Source organism: Loxodonta africana, chromosome 5 (genome assembly GCF_030014295.1).
Source record: "Loxodonta africana isolate mLoxAfr1 chromosome 5, mLoxAfr1.hap2, whole genome shotgun sequence".
Taxonomy (NCBI): domain Eukaryota; kingdom Metazoa; phylum Chordata; class Mammalia; order Proboscidea; family Elephantidae; genus Loxodonta; species Loxodonta africana.
In genome coordinates this window covers 80,580,154-80,605,626 of record NC_087346.1, presented here as the reverse complement: position 1 = coordinate 80,605,626, position 25,473 = coordinate 80,580,154, and the positions used below count along the sequence as shown (strand labels likewise).

Here is a 25,473-nt window from a genome sequence, read left to right as displayed (position 1 = left end):
TATGCTTGAGCTCATTGTTGCAGCCACTGTGTCAATCCACCTCATTGAGGTTCTTCCTCTTTTCCGCTGACCCTGTACTCTGCCAAGCATGATGTCCTTCTCCAGGGACTGATCCCTCCTGACAACATGTCCAAAGTATGTAAGACGCAGTCTTGCCATCCTTGACTATAAGGAGCATTCTAGCTGCACTTCTTCCAAGACAGATTTGTTCATTCTTTTGGCAGTCCTTGGTATATTCAATATTCTTCTCCAACACCATAATTCAAAGGCGTCAACTCTTCTTCGGTCTTCCTTATTCATTGTCCAGCTTTGACATGCATCTGATGTGATTGAAAATACAATGGCTTGGGTCAGGCGCACCTTAGTCTTCAGGGTGATGTCTTTGCTCTTCAACACTTTGAAGAGGTCCTTTGCAGCAGATTTGCCCAATGCAATGCGTCTTTTGATATCTTGACTGCTGCTTCCATGGCTGTTGATTGTGGATCCAAGTAAAATGAAATCCTTGACAACTTCAATCTTTTCTCCATTTACAACAACTTAAATGGTGACTACACACATGGACCTCACCAGATGGAATGCACAGGAATCAAGTCAGCTCAGTCTGTGGGAAAAGGTCATGGAAAAGTTCAATATTCATTAGTCAGAACAAGGCCAGGGGCTGACTGTGGAACAGACCATCAACTGCTCATATGTAAGTTCAAGTTGATGTAGAAAATTAGAACAAGTGGATGAGAGCCAAAATACGACTTTGGGTTATCGCACCTGAATTTAGAAACCATCTCAAGGATAGATTTAAAGCATTGAATACTAATGACCAAAGACCAGATGAATTGTGAAATGACATCATGGGCATCATACATGAGGGAACTGAGATGTCATTAAAAAGACAGGAAAGAAAGAAAAGACCAAAATCGATGTCAGAAGAGACTCTGAAACTTGCTCTTGAGCATGGAGTAGCTAAAGCAAAAGGAAGAAATGATAAATTAAAAGAGCTAAACAGAAGATTTCAGAGGGTAACTCAAGGAGACAAAGTAAAGTATTGTAATAAAATGTTCAAGGGCTTGAAGTTAGAAAACCAAAAGGGAAGAACACGCTCAGCCTTTCTCAAGCTGAAAGAACCGAAGAAAAAATTTAAGCCTCAACTGCCTCAACTTGCAATATTGAAAGATCCTGCAGGGAAAATATTAAGCAGCTCAGAAAGCATCAAAAAAAGAAGGAATACACAGAATCACTGTACCAAAAGTAATTGGTTGGTGTTCAATCATTTCAGGAGGTAGTATATGATCATGAACCTATAATACTGAAGGAAGACATCCCAGCTGCACTAAAGACATTAACAAAAACAACACTCCAGAAATTGAGGGAATGCCAATGAAGATATTTCAACAAACGGATGCAGTGCTGGAGGTGCTCATTTATTTATGCCATGAAATTTGGAAGACACCTACCTGACAGATGAGTGGTAGTATTGAAATATATGAAGCCAAAATTGATTAAATCTCAAAATAAAATTAATAAATCAATAATTATGGTGAAATATTTTAATACTTGTCTTAGACACAATTCAGTAGTATAGAAATTTTAGATTCAGTATTAACAAATGAGCTAATATATAATATATATAAATATATTTAAGATAAACACTGTATGTTCTTTTCAAAAAAATATTTAAAACATTTTTAGTGACCACAAAAAAAGTTTCAGCAAGTTACCAGATTATATATATATCACATAGATCATTTTCAGAGACTGCAAAGTAATAACATTAGAGAATGGCAACAGAAATATAGCCAAAGTGCATATTTAGAATATGAAACACATGTTGTTCTTAGGTGCCATTGAGTTGGTGCCAACTCATAGTGACCCTGTGTACAACAGAATGAAACACTGCCCCATCCTCACAATCATCGCTATGTTTGAGCCCATTGTTGCAGCCACTGTGTCAATCCATCTCGTTGAGAGTCTTCCTCTTTTTTGCTGACCCTTTATATTTTGATTAAAAAAAAAGGGTTAAAAAAAAAAAAAGGTCATCAGGGTCCCTGCTGATAACATGTCCAAAGTACTTCAGACAAGTCTTGCCATCCTTGCTTCCAAGGAACATTCTGGTTGTATTTCTTCCAAGACAGATTTATTTGTTCTTCAGGCAGTCCATGGTATAATCAATATTCTTCACCAACACCGTAATTCAAAGGCATCTACTCTTCTTCGGTGTTCCTTTTTCATTGTCCAGCTTTTGCATGCATATGAGGTGATTGAAAATATCACGGCTTGGGTCAGGCACACCTTAGTCCACAAAGTGACATCTTTGCTTTTTAACACTTTATAGAGGTTTTTTTGCAGCAGATTTGCCCAGTGCAATATGTCGTTTTATTTCTTGATGCTCCTTCCATGAGTGTTGATTTGGGATACAAATAAAATGAAATCCTTGACAATTTCAGTATTTTCTTCCTTTATCATGGTGTTGCTTATTGGTCCAGTTTTGAGGATTTTTTCTTTATGTTGAGGTGTAATCCATATTGAAGACTGTAGTCTTTGATTTTCATCAGTAAGTGGTTCAAGTCCTCTTCACTTTCAGCAAGCCAGATTGTGTCTTCTGCATATCACAGGTTGTTAATGAGTCTTCCGTCAATCCTGACGCCACATTCTTCTTTGTATAGTTTAGCTTTTCCTTTTTTTCTCTAAGCATACAGACCAAATAAGTATGGTGAAAGAATGCAGCCTTGATGCACACTTTTCTTGATTTCAAACCACGCGGTAACCCTTTGCTCTGTTCAAACACACACTATTTAGCAATTAATGGGTAACAGAGGAAATTACAAAATATTTAAGAATGAACCGTAATGAAAACATTACATATCAAAATACATGGGATGCAGCTAAAATATAATTAAGGGAAAATTTTTAGCCCAGATGCACTTATTGTATTTGTTTCCATCACCATCCCCAACATTCTCTCATGCTTCTTGTGGTTGCTTTGTGGGAACCACGCATCCTTCACTCTTAGTAGCTTGGAAATAGAACTCTACCTGGCTGGGGAGCATGATTCTGGGTCAGTCTAAGACAATTGGTACAATTGATACCTCTAGCCACTGTGATTGATTAAAGAATGGTTCAAGATTGATCCAACTTGACCCAGTGAGAGAGCCATTCCCAGAACTTGTGTGGGACCTGCCCGGTATATATTCTCTCTTCAGTGGATGATGTGATTTGAATATTTGGGTTTGAGGAGTCCTTCCACTATTTTTCATTCTAGAGGAGACCCTGGAGATGCTGGCAGCCAATATGTGGAGTCCAAGAATAAACTAATATCTTAGAATGCAGACTTAGAAGTAAGATTAGCACTGACGTCATTGATGACTTCATCTGAGTTGTTGGTTCAGTCTTCTCTTGAATACAGGTCTACCTTTAGACTTTTCAGAAACAAGAGGCATAAAGACCGTCTCGATTTTTAAGTCTGAGTGACTTGCAACATAAAGTTACCTTATAAAATGCTACATTATAAAGAATATGGCCATGTGTCATGGTTTGTTTGTAGTAATTCTGGTTTATGCTTGGTAATCTGTTGCAACTATTATTTAGTGCCTCATTTTACTCTCAAAGTTGTAACATTTTTGGACCATAGAATATATGATCACCTTATTTATAATAGTGAAGAGCAGTTGGATGAAAAATAATAAGGGTGAAGGTTTTTTTTTTTTTTACTTCCCAGCTTTCCAATTACTAGACGTGTGACCATGGACAAGTAATTTAACTTCTCTGTTCCTCGGTTTTCTCATCTTTAATATGGGAATAATAATATTAATACTTACATTATGGTGTTGTTCTAAGGATTAGTAGAGATAATACATGCAAAACATTAAAAACACTGACTGGCATAGTATAGGAACTCAGTAAATGTTAGTTATTATTATGAATAGTTGTAGTTTATTATATCCCTAGTTATAAAGTATTAGTAATTAAAGAGATGGTATAGGCACAAGAAATGACAAATAAATCAATGATAGAGAATAGAAAAACCTAGAAATACACATATACGTATGTATGAACCTGTATAAACAAAGTGATATCGTAAAACTGTGAGGAAAAAGTTTTAAAATTCAATAAATAACATTAGAACAATTGAGTTCCCATAAAAAAAATACAAAAATATTTGATTAGATCTCTACCTCATAACCATACATAAAAATTTATTCTGCATGGAATAAAGGTCATAAAGTAAAACAAACAAAACAAAATAAAATTTAATATTGCTGAATTTAATAGGAGAACATCTTCATAAATTTACAGCAGGTTAGGTTCTCTTAGAAAAGATACACCCACGCACATGTGTGTACACATACATGGAAAAATTAACAAAAGGAAAACTTTGCACAACTAAACACATCAAATTTTTTAAAAATCTATAGAACAAGTGTGTTACTAAGATACAAGCATAAATCAGGAGAGAATATTTGCATTATAAAAGACAAAGAATAAATATTCAATATATATATATAAATAGTTTTTAAAAATCAAGATGACATACAAAAGCCCAATTTTAAAAAGGGGATTTCATAGAAGGGAGACTTAAATGGCCAATAAACTTCAAAAGTTGCTCAATTTCACTAGTAATCATGCAAATACAAATTCAAACAAAACTGTATACCTTTTTTCATGCATCAAATTGGCAAAAACTAAAAAGCCTGATGATATCAAATGTTGGCAAGGATAGACGGAAGCATATACTTGCATGCGCTGCTGGAAAAGGTGTGTTTTATTATACCCGCTCCAAAAAGTAATTTGACAGCACTTATTTTAAATCTGAAAATGTGCATATCATATGACCTAGAGATTTGTTTTTTTTTAGATGTCTAAAGAGAAACCTTGCCTGCGTATACAGAAATATTTTTTACAGCTAGTTTAGTTTTTGATAGTGAACAACTGAAAACAGCTGAAATGTTCAACAGTAGAGGAATGGTCAAGAAATCAAATGACATATTGCATTGGGCAAATCTGCTGCAAAAGACCTCTTTAAAGTATTGAAAAGCAAAGATGTCACTTTGAGGACTAAGGTGCACCTGACTCAAGCCATGGTATTTTCAATTGCCTCATATGCATGCAAAAGCTGAACAATGAATAAAGAAGACCGAAGAAGAATTAATAGCTTTGAATTATGATGTTGGTGTAGAATATTGAATATACCATGGACTGCTAAAGGAGCAAACAAATCTGTCTTGGAAGAAGTAAAATCAGAACCCTCCCCAAAACAAGGATGGTACAGGAGGGAACAGGAAAGCTGGTAATAGGGAACCCCAAGATTGAAAAGGGGGAGTGTTGACATGTCATGCTGTTGTTAACCAATGAAAGGGAACAATGTGTGTACCGACTGTTTAATGAGAAACTAGTTTGTTCTATAAACCTTCATTTAAAGTACAATAAAAAAAATTTTTTTTAAAGAAGCAAGGATGGTGAGACTATGTCTCACCTACTTTGGACTTGTTATCAGGACGGGGATCAGTCTCTGGAGAAGGACATCATGTTTGGTAAAGTAGAGGGTCAGTGAAAAGTGGAGGACCCTCAATGAGAAGAGTGGACACAGTGGCTGCAACAATGGGCTCAAGCAAATAGCAAGAATAGAGGATGGTGTGGGACAGGGCAATGTTTGGTTCTCTTGTGCATAGGGTCGCTATGAGTCAGATCCAACCCAGCAGTACCTAACAACATAACAACAACAAATTGGCATCCAGTGAAATATCCATCATCTCATGCAGTCCTTGGCCAATAGTCTATCCATTTCTATATATCTGCTTTTTTGTGTCCAGTGACTTTATCTCTCTGCTACTTCCATGTCACTCTCGGGTACACAGGAAATGCTAAGAAAATATCTAATTATTTGGGGCTATGTCACTTTTCCAGTTTCTATGTAGTCTATGTAGAAAAGATTTTTTGTTTTGGGTATCACAAACCTATACTGGGGTTTTTTGCCAAATCTTCAAGGCACAGCCCAGAGCAAATTGACTAGTAAACTTTCCCCAGTAACCTCTTGATTCTCAGCTCTTGCCACTTCTTCTCCAACTCTCGTGCATTTTCCTACTCACCTCTCCTGTTTTCTAGTTTGAGTCCCTTCTGTACTTTCAAAGTCCTAGGCTTTTGAAATCCAGAAGCTAGGGAGTAAGTCCTTTCTTCATTGCTTCCCTTTGATCTCTGAGTCAGTGAACACAGAATGGCTTAGCTGCTGTTTGAATGCTTAAAGGGAGTGGAAGAGGAAAAGGTCTAAGACTTAGATAGAAAGGCAATACCAAGGATTAAAAAAAAAAAAATTACTGTTTCCTAAATATTATCTGTTTTCATTTATATGGTTTATCTAGACTTTCTCACCTTTAGAAGCTACATCTTTAACACAAAAGCATTGGACTCATTGGTTTTGAAACCAGGCTCTGAGAAACCTAAGGAGCATTTGGTTAGTTGCAGAGCCCCCGCAATTCCACCTGCACTTTTCAACTACAGGTAATCTCCAATTTATGACAAGATTCTGTTCCGATGACTCTGTTGTAAGTCAGTTCTGACGTAAGTCAAGTACTTTTTTTTTTTTTTAGTTACCTTCTATATAGCAGTGTTTTGAGCAGTAAATCATAAACTTGAACATCTGCAAGTGAACACCTGAGAATGATAACATTAGCAAATTACATGCTGCAACATTGTATGTAGTACTATTACTAACAATAAGATGTACCCCCCCAAAAAAACCTCACGGTTTTAAAGTGTGGCTAGTTGTATCTTAAATAAGTCATAAATCGGGAACTACCTGTATTATAGCACTCCTGCTTTGATCATTTTTACATACTGAGCTTCATAAACGTTTTTGATTTAAAGAAATAGTTCTTTAAATAGAAATGTTTGAAACACTTTCTGTTGAGACCTAATGCTCTGTGTATAACATGCCAGCAGGCATTGTAGACCCCAGCCTATTGCCCCACTTTTCCCAGCCTCTAACCCGTGCCCCAAATGCACCAGTGTTTATTTGCAGAGAACAAGACCTGGTTGCTGCAAGGAAAAGAAGAGAAGAGAATCATACATTTGGCTCCCACAGGTTCCTCAGACTTTGCAGAGAAAGTATTGAAGGCAGAAGTTGATGGAACTCCTCAGGAGTGGTCCTATGAATTTCCAAGTACAAAGGGATTCCACCCTGATGGCCCTCATCTCTGTAAGGAACCAAGTAGTATTCTGGATCCCCAAGGACCAGAAGCTTTGGGAGCATCCACCAACTGTACTTGGCATTGACATTATCCTCATGACAGGCGTCATAGCCATAGAAGCATCAGATAGGAATCAAAGAAGCCAGGGAAAAACAAAAAGAACAGGATTGCTCTGGGGTCATTACCACTGACTCACTGATTTTTGAACATTTCTTGAGGATTTCTAGAAATAACACAGTCCCTTATGGGAAGACACCGAGGTACTTTTAACTACTAATATAGGCACTATTTAGCTAGGATGCATTTGGCCATGATAAAACTATCTCTAAAGCAAAAAATACTGAAGAAAGTTTTTCTAATCTAGGAAAGAAACATAGCCATTTATACAAATTCCATTACAATTACTCTTGTTATTTACGTAGGACAACCTCCAGCTGAAGGAGTGATCCACCTGAATAAGCATTTCCATGCTATTACTTTTATATCTGAACAAGAGTCCTGGTTTTGTTCCCAGCTTCATGTCTGACTCATCGTGTGAAACTAAGAAATCATTTAGCCTCTCAGCACCTCAAAATTCCTCTTCTGTGAATGAGGATAATGGGTAAACCTTCTCTTGCTTCACTGAATTGTTGTGAAGTTTAATTAGATAATGTTTGCACAGCCCTTTGAACTCTACTCATTAAAGTGATGTGTAAATACTGTGCTTCCTTTTATCAGAATGCCTTGATTGAGCTGTTTTGTAGTGACTTAAAGATGACTATGATAGGAGGACCCATAGGGAAGGGATTAATTTTTTTTTTTTTAATTTATGTGAACTCAATTCTGGAATCGTCAAGTGGATGTATGAAAATACCCAGTTGGAGCTCTAACTGGTGAGAATAAGGATATATCTTCACACTTGCTTAAGGGGTAATGGTTTTATACCTTCATATTAAGGAAAACTCAGCTTCTTGGGTATAAGATAAAGCCCTGTGTGCTTTAGCTATTAGTATCATTTATGAATTATTATTTGTGTCCAACATGTTTTGCTAAGACAACACTGGTGACTTATTTCATATTTTCCATGTGAGGAATCACAAAACAGCAGATTTGCAATCACCTAATAAGAAAGACATAATCCTTGAAGTACTGGTATTCTTAGTAGGTCATCTATTAAAAAAAAAAAAAAAAAAAAAATTTTTTTTCATCTATAGGTTAGTCTACTTATCAGTCAAAGAGATTTCCAACCACAGGAGAGAAATAGTAGATGAATCAGAAATCTTACTAATTTCCCTGATGAGAATATTTTACTGTAAAATAATTATCCCGATTACTTTTGATATTCTGCACTAACAGACCGTTTTCTTCTGCTAGGAGAGAATTCATAGATTAATTGGCTTGTCCAAAAAATAACAACAAGCCTATTTCCATAAACCTTCCTTGGGCTTTAGGGTAATAGACCGACTACTAAATATAATTTACGAATTGCATTTGTAGGCTAGATTTTTTAAAATAATACTTTATTGTATTTTCTGTGAGAGTTTTCACAGCAAATTAGGTTCCTATTTAACAATTTCTACACAAATTATTCAGTGACATTGATTTCATTTCTCACAATGTATCAACATTTTTATTAATTCCTTTCTGGTTGTCACGAGAATTTTTTTTTTTCTAACTTTTATTTATTTTGTTGTTGACAGTATACACAGCAAAACATTCAACAGTTTCCACATACAGAATTTAGTGACATTCTTTGAGTTAGCAACCATTTTTGCCCTCCCTTTCTGAGTTGTTCCACCACATTAACATAAACTCACTGCCGCCTAAGGTTCCTATCTAATCTTCCAAGTTGTCAATTTGATCCTATATAGATTGTTAAGCTAGGTTTTTTTAATGATGACATTATAAATATGTAACAATTCAATTCCAGGTGTTACAGAATGGCTTAGAATTTAGAGTTGATATGTTTTACTGGGAACCTGGACAATGGATATGAGAGTTTTGAAAGATACTAAGTACCAAATTAGAAGTTCGCAACAGCAAATGTTTCTGTAAAACCTAATATCTAGTTTGTTGCACTTGTAATGTTTCTTATTCTTTGTATACTTCAGGAATGCATCTGCTGATGGACCAGCATAACATAAAAGTCCTTTAAACTGTAACAAACTTGAAATTCAGAGTCTGATACATATCTTCTGAAATATATGTTCTCCCCAAATTCTCATTTTCATGGTAAGAGTAGAATTACAGAAATATTTCAGATCCTTGAGGTCCTGGTTGAGGCCTGGTGAAAAGTATGAGGGTGTCTTAGTAAGCTTCTAGGGCATAGCAAACCAGGTAGTGTTGTTATCCAGAAGAATGCAAACAAGTATTGCTTATTTGGATTTAAAGGAACTAAAGAAGACAGAATACAGATATAAGATAAAGAATACAAAATACAGATGTAAAACTAAAATATACAGCCTAAGGTGGAACTAAAGATAAAATATAAAAAGCAGGGAATTAATATTCCATTTATGGCCCTAAGATCCTAGATGAATCTGTATCCCACTCACTGGAATTTTTGAAAGGGAAGATGTACGTTACAAAAATTGCTCTGTTCTCTGTTAGCTTTTATCTTTCCATAGTGTCTGGTTTAAGAGGGTATTTTACAAGTTTAGATAGAGGTTTAAAAAGGTCAGTCTGAGCCTTGATGGCTCAACCCCAATAATCCTGCCTGTACCATTAAAAGTTTTACCCATAAACACTCTGGTACCTCTTTGAGGTCTTCAGTTTGGGCTTGATTTAGACGCAAAAGTACTGGTAAGTCAACGTCCAAATTAGCTATGAGCCCATTGTGTATAGGGTGTCCTTGGGATTTTTAGAAAGAGAACATCGGGATATCGTTTAACCTGGCAATTCCATTTTCACAATACATCCCTCCCTATCAAGTTAACAAATGTGGTATCATGGAGGAAAAAAGACTGTACCTTTGATAGGGCCAGAGCAGGGGCAATGTCAGGGGGTTATTAGAGATACCCACCTCCTGAGTCATTTGTTTACTCCAAGGAACATGTTGAGTAAGAATAGTAGGGTTAAAGTTTAATAACGTAGCACTTGTATCAATCAAAAACTTGGGAGGTTGTCCTTTAATACTATGAGGAATTTCTCCTTGTGAATTAAAGGATAAAGTGAGAAATTGGGCACTTGAACACTCCTCAAGCATTTTCGTTGTTCACTTATTTGAGTTTTTTGTTTTGTTTTTTTGGGCAATGTTCTTTCTGTTTACAGTATCTACAAGAGTCTTTATCCAAACATTCCTTCTTCGTGTTTAACGGTTGGGGGGGGGGCATCTAATCTAGTTGTTTTATCTATAAGACCATAAATTTACAAAATGTTCAGCAAGGTGCTGGATGTCTGACAATGGGAATGTTTCTGACTTTAGTTCTTCTTGCATATTAAATCCTCTATCTCTGGCTTACAGCCATTCACAAAAAGTGAGCAGAGAGCTGGGATCACATCTGCATTGGAATTTACTTCTGAATGCTTTCTCAGGTATTAAAGAGCCTATCTCTGAATTCTCCAATGGGTTGATCCTTTCTTTACCTACAGGACTGAATCAGAGTCCCACCTGTGTTCACAGCAATGATTTTAGGGATAACTTCCAAAAGACCTTGCCCAAAGTCTTGCAGCTTTTCTAAACCCCTCTGATTTCTTATGCCATTTGCGGTCTTCTAATTCTCCCATTGGATTCAGTTTGCATCTGAATGTATCAACTAATTGATAGAGATCTGAGAGCCCTGGATTATATGCTCCTAGACTATTTTTAAGGAGCCCTGGTAGCACAAGCGGTTAAGCATTTGGCTGCTAACCAAAAGGTTGGCACTTTGAATTCACCAGCTGCTCCTTGGAAACCCTATGGGGCAGTTCTACTCTGTCCTGTAGGGTTGCTATGTGTCAAAATCAACTTGATGGCAATGGGTTTGGTTTTTGGTTTAGACTATTTTTAATTCCTCTTCAAATTCTATCTTGTCTAGGTTTTGGAAAATTTTGAACAATGGCTTTCAGCTCAGAATGAGCCTTGGTCTTAAAATCAGCAGCAAGAGGTTTTTCCCTGTTATGAGGGAGTTTAACTTTATGAGGTGATTGTGCTTTGGGAGTTTCTAGCCAGCCAGATGGAAAAGGAAACAGATAGAGAGAGAAATGGAGAAACATAAGCTGAGGGAAGAAGAAAAATAAAATAAAGGCCATTAGATTCATGTTGTCATTTGGAGGAATCTAAAAGAGATATTGTTTTTCTCCTTTTTTTTCCCCCCCTCTGTCAGTGATTCTTTTAAGGGAATAATTTTGGAATCCAAATACCTTAGTATGTTTCCTCATACCAATTAAAAAATGCAGACCGTTGGAGTTTGGGAATTTTATCCCTTTATTATCTAAAACCAAACCTACTACCGTCGAATTGATTGTGACTCATAGTGACTTTTTCATAGTGACCCGATAGAGTAAAACTGCCCCACAAAGTTTCTAAGGAGCACCTGCCAAACTTTTGGTTAGCAGCCACAGCTCTTAACCACTACGCCACCAAGGCTAAGGCATGTCTCAAATGAATATTTTAGTTCATATAGAGTTGACCTAAAGCTGTCTAGAAAAATGGCTGTTGTAACTCTAAACTATCCTTTGTGAAATTTTGCCATTTAGAAAGATAAGTTTAAGAATTAGATTTATGCATACAGGAATCAGGATTCTGTATCAGACCGGGAATGAGCTTAGGTTTAAATTGAGGCAAGTCCAGGATAGCCTGGATTGAAAGTGTTATTTGGACCCTGTGCTTCAGTCCAGTGGTTGAGCCTTCTCAATTGCAAACCTGATTAATTTGCAGTTGCTGCAGACAAAAAGATTCGGAAAGGTTTCACAGACAAAACAAGACTGAGAAAAATTCTCCTAAGGCTTTGTTTATTGACCTAAGGCAAAGTTTTCCAAGGGATTTTCCAAAGTTCTGAAAAAAACTGCTGAACCTCTCAGTCTTCAGGGTCAGCTTGAGGAATAGATTTATCATGCTTACGCTCATCCTCTTCCTGTGACATACAAAAAAAAAAAAGGTAAAGACAGAGACAAATGGTGTTGTTAGTAACGAGACTAATATCAAGGATAAAAGTTCTTCAAATCTGATCAGAAAATCAAAGGATTCCTAAAAAGTGTTCCTTCTTCCTAGAAGATAAAATAAACTCAGCATTTGAAGAGCTTTAATGAAAAGAAATAGGAGCTCATCATCACAGAGAGAACAGCCTCCCGCCGACCCTCCACATACACACACAGTAGCACAAGGCTCAAGGGGCCACATAGGTGTGGCAGTTTCTGAGTTGAGTCTTGATTAGATCTTCACGACCCTCAAGATTATTGAATGCTGGCTCCCCAAAAATATCATGCAGACAGCCCACTGATGACAAGTCTGAGTTTATGTTTACTGCAGTGTGGGAGAGCATTGTCCTGACAGTATCTTATTAGCAGTGGTGTGCTGGAGCCAGCTCCTTCAGCTTGTGAGCATCTTTTCCGAAATCCGTCGTTCAATGATGCCCACTGGTAGCTTGAAGTCAGCTGTGGAAATCGCCAAATACCCCAAATCAGATTTTTTTTTTTTTTTTTCTGGAGAGCCACTTTAGCAATAACTGCAGATATAAGAGCAAAGTTGGGATATTTATGACATGTTGGATTTTGTTTTAAGGCAGATCTTTTAATGTGGGGGCTTGATTAGGATTGGCTAAGGATTATGATGTAAAATTTAGAATTGGTGCAGAGGGTTTTGAAGCAAGGGTTTCTAAGAGCCTGGGAGAATAAACCATCATCTGAAACTGTCCACTGAAAAGTCAAAAAGCTTGAGGTTAATTAAAATTAGTTTTTCAAAAAGTTCTTAAGCAATAAGATTGTTTATAACTTTTATATTCCTGGGCAAATGCTTCCTGGAATAAAAAAAAAAAGTTATGTTGAAGCAGACAGTGGAGTAGTAAAGTTGTGTTAATGTAGACAGTAAACTATATGGGTATGGATGGTTTCTGTTCTCACATGTAATGCTGAGCCTTCAAATTGTATAAGAAATGGAATTATCATAGCAAAACGATTTAAAACCCATAGGAAATTTTCATTTGAAATCAATGTGGATTTTTAACTTCAAGAGATATATATATATATATATATAATTTTGACAAATATATATATTTAGTTGTTGTTGTTGTTGTTAGGTGCCATCGAGTCAGTTGCAACTCATAGCGACCCTGTGTACAACAGAATGAAACACTGCCCAGTCCTGGGCCCTCCTCACAATTTTTGCTATATTAGAGATCATTGTTGCAGCCACTGCATCAGTCCATCTTATTGAGGGCCTTCCTCTTTTACTATGACCCTGTAATTTACCAAGCATAATGCCCTTCTCCAGGGACTGGTCCCTCCTGATAACATGTCCAAAGCACCTGACATGAAGTCTCACCATCCGTGTGTCTAAAAAGCATTCTGACTGTACTTCTTCCAAGACAGATTTTCACTCATAATGATTTTAAGTTAAGTACGGCACCTGATCACAATTATACATATATCCCCTTTCAAATCCTTCTTGCTACTTATAGTCTATCATCATCATTCCAGAAGCTAGTTTGTTCTGTAAACCTTCATCTATTTATAGTTCAATTAAAACAACAAAAAAGTGACAACCTTCTAACTATACTGTCCAATTTTATGTAATTTCCAAATATGGGTTATGCAGCTACTGCTGTATGAAAAACCATTCCAAAACTCAGTGGCATTAAATAACAACTTTTTTTTTTTTTTTAATTTCTCGTGAGCCTGTCGTTCAGCTGGCAGTTATGGTGACTTGGCTTGTCTCTGCTGATCTTGACTGGGCTTACTCAAGCATCTGCCACCAGCTGGTGGAGTAGTTGGGGATGATTCATCTGTGATGGCCTCCACAGTAATGACTCAACTGTCCTACACAGGCCTTGCATCCTTCAGTAGGCTAGCTTGACTTTGTTCTCATGGCCATAACAGGGTTCCAAGAGAGATAGCAAGCATATAAGACCTCTGCAAAGGTCAGCCCTACCCTGACATAAGTAGGGCAGAGAAAGGTAGAAAATGGACCTAAAAGAAGGCAAAGATAAGATAACCAACACAATGCCAATGTGTTCTTCTAAGTTGTTTATAAAAATTTGGAAAATGACACAACAAAATACTTTTCATAGAAAACCACAATAGGCCTTTTTGCAGATGCATTGACCAATACCTTTGGAATGTTTTTCAACCAGTTATAACACTACCAATAAGCGTTTTCATCCAGCCCACATTTTTCCATGACGTTAATAAGGCTTCAGTTTAAAATTTTATCAAATTTGATGCTATAATTAAAAAATTATCTATATTTTCTGTACATAAATGATCATTATTGCATTTTGATAATAGCAAAATATTGGAAATAGTACAGGAAAGAATAATTTATTATGGTACATATAATAAATTGTCTTATACAGTTTTTAACTTTCAAATAAATGAGATAGGAAAAGTTCAAAATTTAATTTTAATGACAAAAGTGGTAGGACACCACTTTTTTTATTGAATGCCAAGAAGAAACAGGATTCTGTGAATATCTTTAGGACAGTATTCAGTATCAGACAATCATATGGTCTACTATGTCAGGAATGACATCCTGAAGAGGTGTGGCATTATGCATATCGTGAAAAAGAACATTTAAAGATCTATCCTGAAATATAACACTGTCAGTGATAGGATAATATCTATATGCCTATAGGGTTAATATGAATATTATTCAAATTCGTGCCCCAACCACTAAGGCCAAAGATGAAGGAATTAAAGATTTTTACCAACTTCTGCAGTCTGAAATTGGTCAAACATATAATCAAGATTCACTGATAATTACTAGCAATTGGAATGTGAAAGTTGGAAACTAAGAAGAAGGATCAGTAGTTGGAAAATATGGCCTTGGTGTAGAAAAGATGCCAGAGATTGCATGATTGAATTTTGCAAGACCAACGACTCCTTCATTGCGAATACCTTTTTTCACCAACATAAATGGTGACTATACACATGGACCTCACCAGATGAAATACGCAGGAATCCAATCAACTACATCTGTGGAAAGGGACTATGGAAAACTCAATATCGTCAGTCAGAACAAGGCCAGGGGATGACTGCGGATCAGACCATCAATTACTCATATGCAAGTTCAAGTTGAAACTGAAGAAAATTAGAACAAGAGAGCCAAAGTATGAACTCAAGTATATCTTACCTGAATTTAGAGACCATCTCAAGAATAGATTTGACACGTTGAACACTAATGACGGAAGACCGGATGAGTTCTCAAATAACATCGAGGACATCATACGTGAAGAAAGCAAAAGATCATTAAAAGGGGAGAAAGGAAGAGAAGACCAAAATGGATGTCAGAAGGGACTCTGAAAATTGCTCTTGCTCGTCAAGCAGCTAAAGAGAAAGGAAGAAATAATGAAGCAAAAGAGCTGAACAGAAGATTTCAAAGGGTGGCTCGAGGAGACAGAGTAAAATATTATAATGAAATGTGTAAAGACCTGGAGATAGAAAGCCAAAAGAGAAGGACACGCTTGGCATTTCTCAGGCTGAAAGAACTGAAGAAAAAATTGAACCCTTGAGTTGCAGTATTGGAGGATTCTACTAGGAAAATACCAAATGATGTGGGAAGCATCAAAATAAGATGGAAGGAATCCACAGTCACTATACCAAAAAGAATTGGTTGACATTCAACCATTTCAGGAGGCACCATATGATCAGGGACCGATGGTACTGAAGGAAGAGGTCCAAGCTGCACTGAAAGCTTTGGCAAAAAACAAGCCTCCAGAAATTGATGAAATACCAATTGAAATGTTTCAACAAACAGTTGCAACACTGGAAGTGCTCACTCATCTATACCAAGAAATTTGGAAGACAGCTACCTGGCCAACCCACTGGAAGAAATCCGTATTTGTACTCATTCCAAAAAAAAGGTGATCCAACAGAATGTGGAAATTTCCCAACAATATCACTAATATCACACGCAAGCAAAATTTTACTGAAGATCCTTCAAAAGCAGATGCAGCAGTACACCGACAAGGAACTCCCAGAAATTCAAGCTGGATTCAGAAGAGGATGTGGAACCAGAGATATCATTGCTGATGTCAGATGGATCCTAGCTGAAAGCAGAGAATACCAGAATGATGTTTATCTCTGTTTTATTGACAATGCAAAGGCATTCAACAGTGTGGATCATAACAAATTATGGATAACATTGTGAAGAATGGAAATTCTAGAAAACATTTGTGCTTATGAGGAACCTGTACTTAGACCAAAAGGAAGTCATTTGAACAGAACAAGAGGATACTGTGTAGTTTAAAATCAAGAAAGGTGTGCATCAGGGTTGTATCATTTCACCATACTTATTCAATCTGTATGCGAGCAAATAATCCTTAAAGCTGAACTATCCGAAGAATGTGGCATCAGGATCAGAAGAAGGCTTATTAAGAACTTGCGATATGCAGATGAGAAAACCTTGCTTGCTGAAAGTGAAGAGGACTTGAAGCACCTACTGATGAAGATCAAAGACCACAGCCTTCAGTATAGATTACATCTCAACATAAAGGAAACAAAAATACTTACAGCTGGACGAAGAAGCATCGTCATGATTCACAGAGAAAAGATTGAAGTTATCAAGGATTCCATTTTACTTCGATCCGCAATCAACGCCCATGGAAACAGCAGTCAAGAAATAGAAGGGTGGGTTGCATTGGGCAACTCTGCTGCAAAAGACCTCTTTAAAGTGTTGAAAAGCAAAGATGTTACCTTGAGGACTAAGATGTGCCTTGCCCAAGCCATGGTGTTTTCAATCATCTTATATGCATGTGAAAGCTGGACAATGAATAAGGAAGACCAAAGAAGAATTGATGCCTTTGAATTGTGGTGTTGGCAAAGAATGTTGAATAAACCATGGACTGCCAGAAGAATGAATAAATCTATTTTGGAAGAAGTACAGTCAGAATGCTCATTAGAAGCATGGATGATCTTGCCTAACATACTTTGGACATGTTATCAGGAGGGAACAGTCCCTGGAGAAGGACATCATGCTTAAGAGAGAGTCAGTAAAAAAGAGGAAGATACTCAATGAGATGAATTGACCCAGTGGCTGCAACAATGGGCTCAAGCATAACAATGATTGTAAGGATGGCCCAGGACCAGGCAGCGTTTCCTTCTTTTGTACATAGCGTCACTATAAGTCACAACTGACTGAGTGTCACCTAACAACAAGAGCATAGTAAAATCAATAAGAAGAATGAATTTTTTTTGTACCAGGATAGGAAAATAAGGGAGAAAAAAAACTTCTCAAACACTGATACCTCTTTGATTACATTATTATGTGACTGAAGAACCTATCAGATATCTACAATATTTTGGCCATGACCATTTATTTATGGTCTTTAAAGTCTTAAAATTCATGTCACAAGGTGGCATTTTAGCTATCTGGAATTCTTAAGGAAACCCTGATGGTGTAGTGGTTAAGTGCTACAGCTGCTAACCAAGAGGTCGGCAGTTCAAATCCACCAGGCGCTCCTTGGAAACTCTATGGGGCAGTTCTACTCTGTCTATAGGGTCGCTGTGAGTCAGAATCGACTCAACGGCAGTGGGTTTGGGAATTCTTAAACAAATAGTTTCAAAGCTAGAAGAAAGCCTCTAGCAACACAACAGGCAGCCCTTTTCTGCAAGGAAAACACAGTATGAAAGCAAATAAATCACCTACCAGACAGCTGCCCACCAGCTGCCCACTAGGGTCATTGTGGCAGAATAAAGACAGCAAAAGATTCTTTGATTTTCTTCCCCTTGGGTAGTGGGGTCTCTGTTCCTTCCTCTTGAATCTAGGTGGACTCTGTTACTGCTTGAGCAATAATATATGTCAAAAGTGATATTGTGCCAGTTTCCAGGCTCTGGCCTTAAAAGACTGTCAACTTCTACTTCTTTTCCTTGGAACACTGACTTTTAGAAACCAGCTGGCAGGATGTGAGAAGCTCAAGCCACATGGGGAGTATGTACTCCAGTCAACAACCCTAGCTGACCTCAACCCTGTGTAAGCTTAACTGACCACCAGCATCAATTGCCAGCCATGCTGGAGCTGTCTTGGACATCCAGCCTAGTTTTGTCTTTAGGTAACTCCAACCTCAGCCACTCTCTGACTCCAACTACATGAAAAACCCAAGCAAGGTACATAGAGTCTAGCCCAGTCAACCCACAGAGGCATGAGCATCATAATAAATTGTGGTTTTAAGGCACTAAATTTGGAATGATTTATTGAACATTTAAAAAAAACTAAACAAAATTGAAACATTAGCCATTGTTAGCTGGCACTCTTGCATTTGAAACAAAATTAGTTAGAGGAAACAGATGGTGACGTTAAGATCTCTGTAGAGTTACCTTCCAAACTGGGATGAAGCATTGGTGAGGAGAGCTTCCTATACCTTACACCTTTCAGTGTCATATACAAAGATAATAAATCAAGGAAACCAAGAAAAAAATTATAGGAAAGCTCAAGATAGAAGTTCCTGTTTGAATTGCCCCTGTGTGTATGACACTTCACAATTTACCACAACCCTAGGGAATACATATTATCCTCGTTTTTTCTCTTTCCTTCTCCCTCCCTCCTTCCTTCCTTCTTTTTCTCTGCCTCCAATTTCTAAGTTTCTCTCACTCTACGCCACTCCACTCCACCTCAGCAGAAGCCTGTTTCATGTCTACAGTCTCCTCGTGTTCTTTATAGTATATGAGATACAAAAGGATGCTGCTCAAGGTGGCATCCATATATGGAGAAGTCAGGTAACCTGTCTCTGAGAGGACAATTCCTCATAGCGTATTGTCCACAGAAATCTTCATGTGCTACCTTAATAGTCTTTATCCTTCTGCTTGATCAGAAATGATCAAAATGCATTTGGCCTCATCCTTAGAAACATTGTATTTTGTGTATATTTTTTTTTAAACCATGACAACAGAAATATTAGCTGTATAAGCCTTTGTTATAATCAATGACATAGTTTAAGTATTATACAGAGTATTTCACAACTTTGGTTTGCTTTCAGGTATTCCCAAGTTGATTACATCTGATATGGTTAAAGAACGTGCTGCTGTGATTGATGTGGGCATCAACTACGTCCAAGACCCAGTGACAGGAAAGACAAGATTAGTAGGCGATGTGGACTTTGAAGGTAATAAACTAAGGCTTTTCCGATAAATGAGGAAAACAGAAAGATTCTACTTTGCATATTTTGATAGTAGAAAGAGAAACTTCTTATTTGAGGGGGCATTGTTAACTTATTAATCATCAACTTTTTCTTCAGAGGAAAAGAAAGTAATCAGAATTGTTTATTGTCTCCTTCCTCCTTTCCTTCTTTCATTCCTCCCTCTGTCCCTCCTTTCCTCCCTCCCTTCCTCCTCCCTCTCTTCTTGAGAGGTGAATCTAATTGCACCATTAACAGCTGATTTTATGAGTTGGAATTCCTTGTAGTGCAATTTTTTAATGAAAGAATTCAGCTGGCCTTTGTTGACCTGGACATTATTTAGTTTTGGGAGTATCATCTTACTCTATACTTATTCATTCTGAGAGCTGGAAGGGATCTTAGGGTGTTTGCTGACGCTAGCTCTATTTCAGATATAGGCAGTTCTCTGCTTTGTACAATTGTGTTTTAAAGAGAACAAGGAGCTAGGCTACAATTTCTATGACCAGCGAAAGAGATAATGTAGCTAATGTGCAGTAAAAAAACTAATACTAACCCAGTCCCTTCTCTCTGCAGAGCAGGAAACTGAGCCATGAGACTCTTTTTTTAGATGCCTGATCCCTAATCCAATTTTATTTCCAATATCTCTGTCAGATATTTACCTGAATTTCAAGTTTTCAATATATGGGAGCCATAGGTATCTATGAAGATATGAAAATAGTGAAATAAGTGGAGACATTTTCATATTAGGAATATTGTATTAGATCAGTCATTCTGGACAACAAATTCAGGGGCATGCCAAGAATTTTATGAGGTATAGGTGTATCCTTACAGACAAACTAAAAGGAATAACTTATGTGATTTTCTAAATAATCAAAATTTTAAATATCCACTTGGAACTCAATCATCAGCTGATGGTTGACACAAGTCCTATCATGGTGTTGAATAAAACTGAATATTCAGGTAGTCAGTACTGCCCTAGGATATTGGCAGGTTCTTAGGTATTGGCCCCATGTATGTCAGAATCTGTGTGCATCAGGTACCAGCCCCAGATATGCAACCTGAGCCTGGCGCTAAAAAGAAGAAATAAAACAAAATCTGAGGACATATACATGCGACATTCTCTCTCTCTGTCTTTCTCTCTCACGAGCACACAGACCCACACAATTTTTCAGGGTGATGCACATGTGAGTATATATCAGCTTGTGGATTCCATGCTCCATCATCCCTTATCAACACCAAGATATCGCACACTGCCTTTTCCTTTCAATGTAGATTTGTGAGTCTTCAGACTCATGTTTTATGACTCAAGCTTAGTTCCACCTTTATTTTTCTGAGTTTAACAGGAGTGGAGGAAAAAGGAAAAGATGAATCTCCTATATACTTCCTGCTGAGTTGGCTAAATCTAGAGGGTAGTGCACTTGGATTCGTATCTTTCATGGATTTTTTTCATTCCTTCAATAAATGTAGAGTGACCGTGTACTCTGTGTTAAACCCTGGGGGTAGAATGGTGATTAAGGGCAAAGTATGGATGTACGGTATCAAAGTACACACTGCTGCCCTCATAGGCTGTAATTCACAGTGTTTCTGCCATTTGTGGAGCTTCCAGTCTAAAAGGCGTGGCTCTCCATGTAAATGTGTGTGTCTGTCTTTATATTTGTGTGTTATGTATACATGCTGAGCTCTTAGGAAATTATCTTTATTTCATTTTTCATTTTCAACCACTAAAGTTAGATATCCATAGTTCATTTAAATTTCTCAACCTTCTCAGGGGTAAATTTCATTTTTAAATCTTTTTTTTTTTGCATTGTCATTGTATATCTTGATAATATTATAGCTACTGTGTGCTTATTGTAAAATCACCACACACCTATGATGTACCCAGATAACGTGCACTACATAAAATAAGGAAGCTTTGAAACAAGAAAAGCAGGGATGTTTGCAGTTCACAACCTTGACTACTCTTGTGGGACAAGCTTACCTAGCAGTTCACCAAGTTTTACAAGACTCTTCTCATCTGGTATGTCATTGGGTCCCAATCATTTCTATGGTTTTTTATTTATAGCTAAAATGTTTTTCTCATGAGAGTATTCTGAAAACATTACAAAAATGAACATTTTTGGTGGATGCGTATGCTTACTATCACATGTAGATATGCACTTTAGGTTGTATACCCCTCAACTTGGGAATATCTAATCAGATTGCAGTTATGCATATGTAAGTATATAGTGAAAGGAAAATGGCAAAGAAAAACATAAATATATAAAATGAACAGGAAAGAGCACTCAACAGGAAAGAGGTCATATTACAACTTTGCAACCTCTCTGGCTATCAGTGGTATCACCAGGTAAATGAGAGGAATGAATCAATGGGCCCTTCCAGCTCTAACATTTGGTGATCTTTGGCATTCCAAGAGTGCTACCAAATTATGTGAAAACACAGATTCTTTTGAAAGGAAGATCAGGTTTTTCTGATCCTATCACAAAATGCACCTTATGATTGCTAATGTTACCTAGCTACTCTGCTGGTTCACAAAGCCATTGTACTGAAGAAGACCTGGACTAGGTTAAAAAAAAAAAAGGCTTTGCCAGTGAGACCATGACTCAGCCACCTATAGGAAGAGGCAAGTGATAGGTTTTGACATGTTGCTCTTCAGGTTGGGTTGTTCATCAAGACTTAACCTGAGGTGAGGGATGATCCCCCAGCTGAGGGAGGAACTTTAACTTGCGTTATGCCACAAAACTTAAAGGTAGCATTTGGCTGCAAATTGCCAAAGGGAAAGTGTGGCTGCTTTGTGAGTATCGGTGAAAGTTTCACTATACTACAGCCAAGATAAACAAAACAGATGTAGATAAAATCAAACGTTGAAGTAAATTATCCTTACAAAGAACTTGAGCTCGCTAATAAATGAAACAGGACAACCCATTTAAAGTAGATTACATGGATGAGAATGATCTTTAAAGAATAATTTTATCAATGACCCCATTTTGGGAATCTTGGAGCATTTAGATAATTTTAAATTCAATAATGTATAAAACCAAGGGCCATTTTTTATCTATTTTATTTTTAAGAAAATGCAGATACTTATTTGTAATCTTCTTCATTATTAGATGCTTTGACCTCAATTTTGACAGTTTTTTTTGTTCTTTCAGTACTTTAAATATGTCTTTCCACTACAGATTTAAAGTTTCTGAGGAGAAATCAGCACTTAATCTTATGGAGGATCCCTCACTTGTGACTGTTTGTTTTGCTCTTGCTGCTTTCAGGATTCTCTATCTTTGGTTTTCAAGACGGTGATCATACTGCGTCTCAGTGTGGATCTCTTTGGCTTTATCCTACTTGGGGTTTGTTGGACTTCTTGGATTTATACACTAACGTCTGTCAAATCTGGAAAGTTTTCACTCTTCTTTCTTTAAATATTCTCTTTCCCTTTCTCTCTTACTCCCTCCTGAAATTCTCACATGACCCGATTTTTAATCAGATTCCCCTCTACAGAGAGCGATATTTTATTCCAGGTACAGCATGGGAGTCACATCACCACTTGCTGTAGTTCTTGACAAAAGACTGAAAAATAATTCTAAATGTTCCTTTGCAACTTTAATGTCAGGTATTCGTTTTAGTTAAATATAATGTCTTCCTTCACCTACTATGGTTTCCTGCTTTCTTTTCTCTCTGCTCTGTTTTCTCCTCTTTTTTTTTTTTCTATCTTTGTTCCCCTCCTGAGCTCAGAGTAGTTGATAGAGTTGTATTGTGGTCAGGATTAGAGATGGCATAATCACAAAAAAGAAAAAAAAAAAAACTCAGTGCCGTCGAGTCGATTCCAACTCATAGTGACCCTATAGGACAGGGTAGAACTGCCCCGTAGAGCTTCCAAGGAGCACCTGGCGGATTCAAACTGCTGACCCTTTGGTTAGCGGCTGTAGCATTTAACCTCTATGCTACCAGGGTTTCCAGAGATGACATAGAAAGAAGCAATTCTTGTCCCTCCCTATACCACTCCTCCAACAATCTCCTACTGCCTCAATCATGAAATTGTCGATATTTTTGGAAAGATGGCAGACAAACCTAACAGAAAATTCCATTAAGAGTAAGGAAGGTGTGAGAAGCTTTCTTACATGTAGACGTCTTCTCAGGACAGTTGGAGTTGTTCTTCCTTTAGTAATAATTGTTGCTGTTGTTCTTAATTGAGTCAATTCTGACTTATGGCAACCCCATGTCTACAGAGTAGAACTGCTCCATAGGGTTTTCAAAGCCGTGACCTTTTGGAAGCGTTTTTCTAGCGCTGTTTTTTTTGAAGTGCTACCCAGTGGGTTCAAACCACCAAGCTTTAAAATAGTCAAGTGCCACCCAGGGATGTCTTAGTAATCTTAGTTAATATTTGAGAAGTGCTTACAATGTGCCAGATACCATTCTCAGCCTTTTAATAGTTCATTAAATGAACTATTCATTTAATTCTTATAATAACCATATAAGGTAGATGTTATTATTATCTTCATTTTACATAGGTACACAAAGCCTGAGGATTTTGCCTGAGATCACACAGTAAGAGTAGAACATGTGTTCGTAGCTCACTATATATCTTCTGCATTCATAACCTCTACCCTATATTATCTCCACTATACTGCACTGCATTTTGTTAGTACCATTTGGGACATGAAATTACTTCTCTTTTTGACCCACCCCCCACCACCAGATCTATATAACAACAAGTTTTAAAATTGCCTAAACAACAGTATTGGTGTCCAGGCAGTCCTCACTTTGCATGGGTGTGATATGCACAGATTTCAGTTACTAGGGCTTAGTTCAATAAAGGCAGTCCCCCAACAATGTGGCTCAAATTTATCACGCAGTGCATTAACTGTGAGTAATTACATAAATTACAAACTTTTCTGCTAGCTCTTTAGTCCACAGATCACTGTGTAAGTAACAAATGTGCGTGATGATCAGTGACCAGTCAAGCCACTTCTTTCAAACACAGTAAAACATGTAGTTGTGTCCCCTCTTTGTATCCCACTGATAAACCACATGACACTTCACTAAAATGATTAGTTAAAAGAGGGAATTGCCAACAAAGATGAAAGTACAACAAAGAAATGAAAAGTAAAAATGTTGGAAGTGAAACCTGAGTTGAATGTAAATGGACTGTAGGAGAAATAGCTGACTGTGGAAATGTTGACATTGCTGCCATTTGAAAAAAAAAAATGAGAGAGGCTCTTAATATGCAGCCAGAAGAACTTAGCAAAAGCAGATTTATCAACATAAATGTGATGAAAAGGACGAAGATGTCCCAGAGGAGTTGATGCCAGCATAAAACTTCACACTAAAGACGTTCTTGGAGTTATTTCATGACAGTGAAAGGGCCAAGGATAAACGTTGGAAGCGGATCCAAAATTAGAAAGGAATATGACAATCCACCAAACATGGAAAAGATGCTCGCTGTATATGATAAGTTATATGAGGAGAGTAAGAAGGCAAGCACTGTTCAAACTACTTTTTACAAAGAAATGTTCTTGTTGTTGTTGTTAGGTGCTGTCTAGTCAGTTTCGACTCATAGCGACCCTATGCACAACAGAACGAAACACTGCCCGGTCCTGCGCCATCCCTACAATCCTTGTTATGCTTGAGCTCATTGTTGCAGCCACTGTGTCAATCCACCTCATTAAGGGTCTTCCTCTTTTCTGCTGACCCTGTACTCTGCCAAACATGATGTCCTTCTCCAGGGACTGATCCCTCCTGACAACATATCCAAAGTATGTAAGACGCAGTCTCGCCATCCTTGCCTCTAAAGAGCATTCTGGCTGCACTTCTTCCAAGACTGATTTGTTAGTATATTCAATATTCTTCTCCAACACCACAATTCAAAGGCATCAAGTCTTCTTCGGTCTTCCTTATTCATTGTCCAGCTTTCACATGCATATGATGTGATTGAAAATACCATCGCTTGGGTCAGGCACACCTTAGTCTTCAGGGTGACATCTTTGCTCTTCAACACTTTGAAGAGGTCCTTTGCGGCAGATTTGCCCAATGCAATGCATCTTTTGATTTCTTCACTGCTGCTTCCATGGCTGTTGATTGTG

The 25,473-nt window shown here is 37.4% G+C and overlaps 1 protein-coding gene across 15 annotated transcripts in view; it reads left to right on the top strand.

The window, feature by feature from the left end:
• MTHFD2L (methylenetetrahydrofolate dehydrogenase (NADP+ dependent) 2 like) overlaps positions 1-25,473 on the top strand; it is a 230,645-nt gene that overhangs the window by 172,390 nt on the left and 32,782 nt on the right. For 8 of the 15 annotated variants that reach the window (XR_010322075.1, XR_010322081.1, XR_010322076.1 and 5 more), the window contains one exon: positions 6,348-6,366. Coding sequence is in view for 6 of the 15 variants with exons in the window: in XM_064285701.1 (XP_064141771.1) it covers positions 6,348-6,486; positions 7,598-7,613 (155 nt within the window). In the remaining 9 variants the exon portion in view is untranslated. Of the gene's footprint in view, positions 1-6,347; positions 6,487-7,597; positions 7,747-19,261; positions 19,388-21,281; positions 21,320-25,473 lie in introns of those variants that run through there. The other 7 variants (XM_064285700.1, XM_023553354.2, XM_023553355.2 and 4 more) reach the window with 6 other exon arrangements.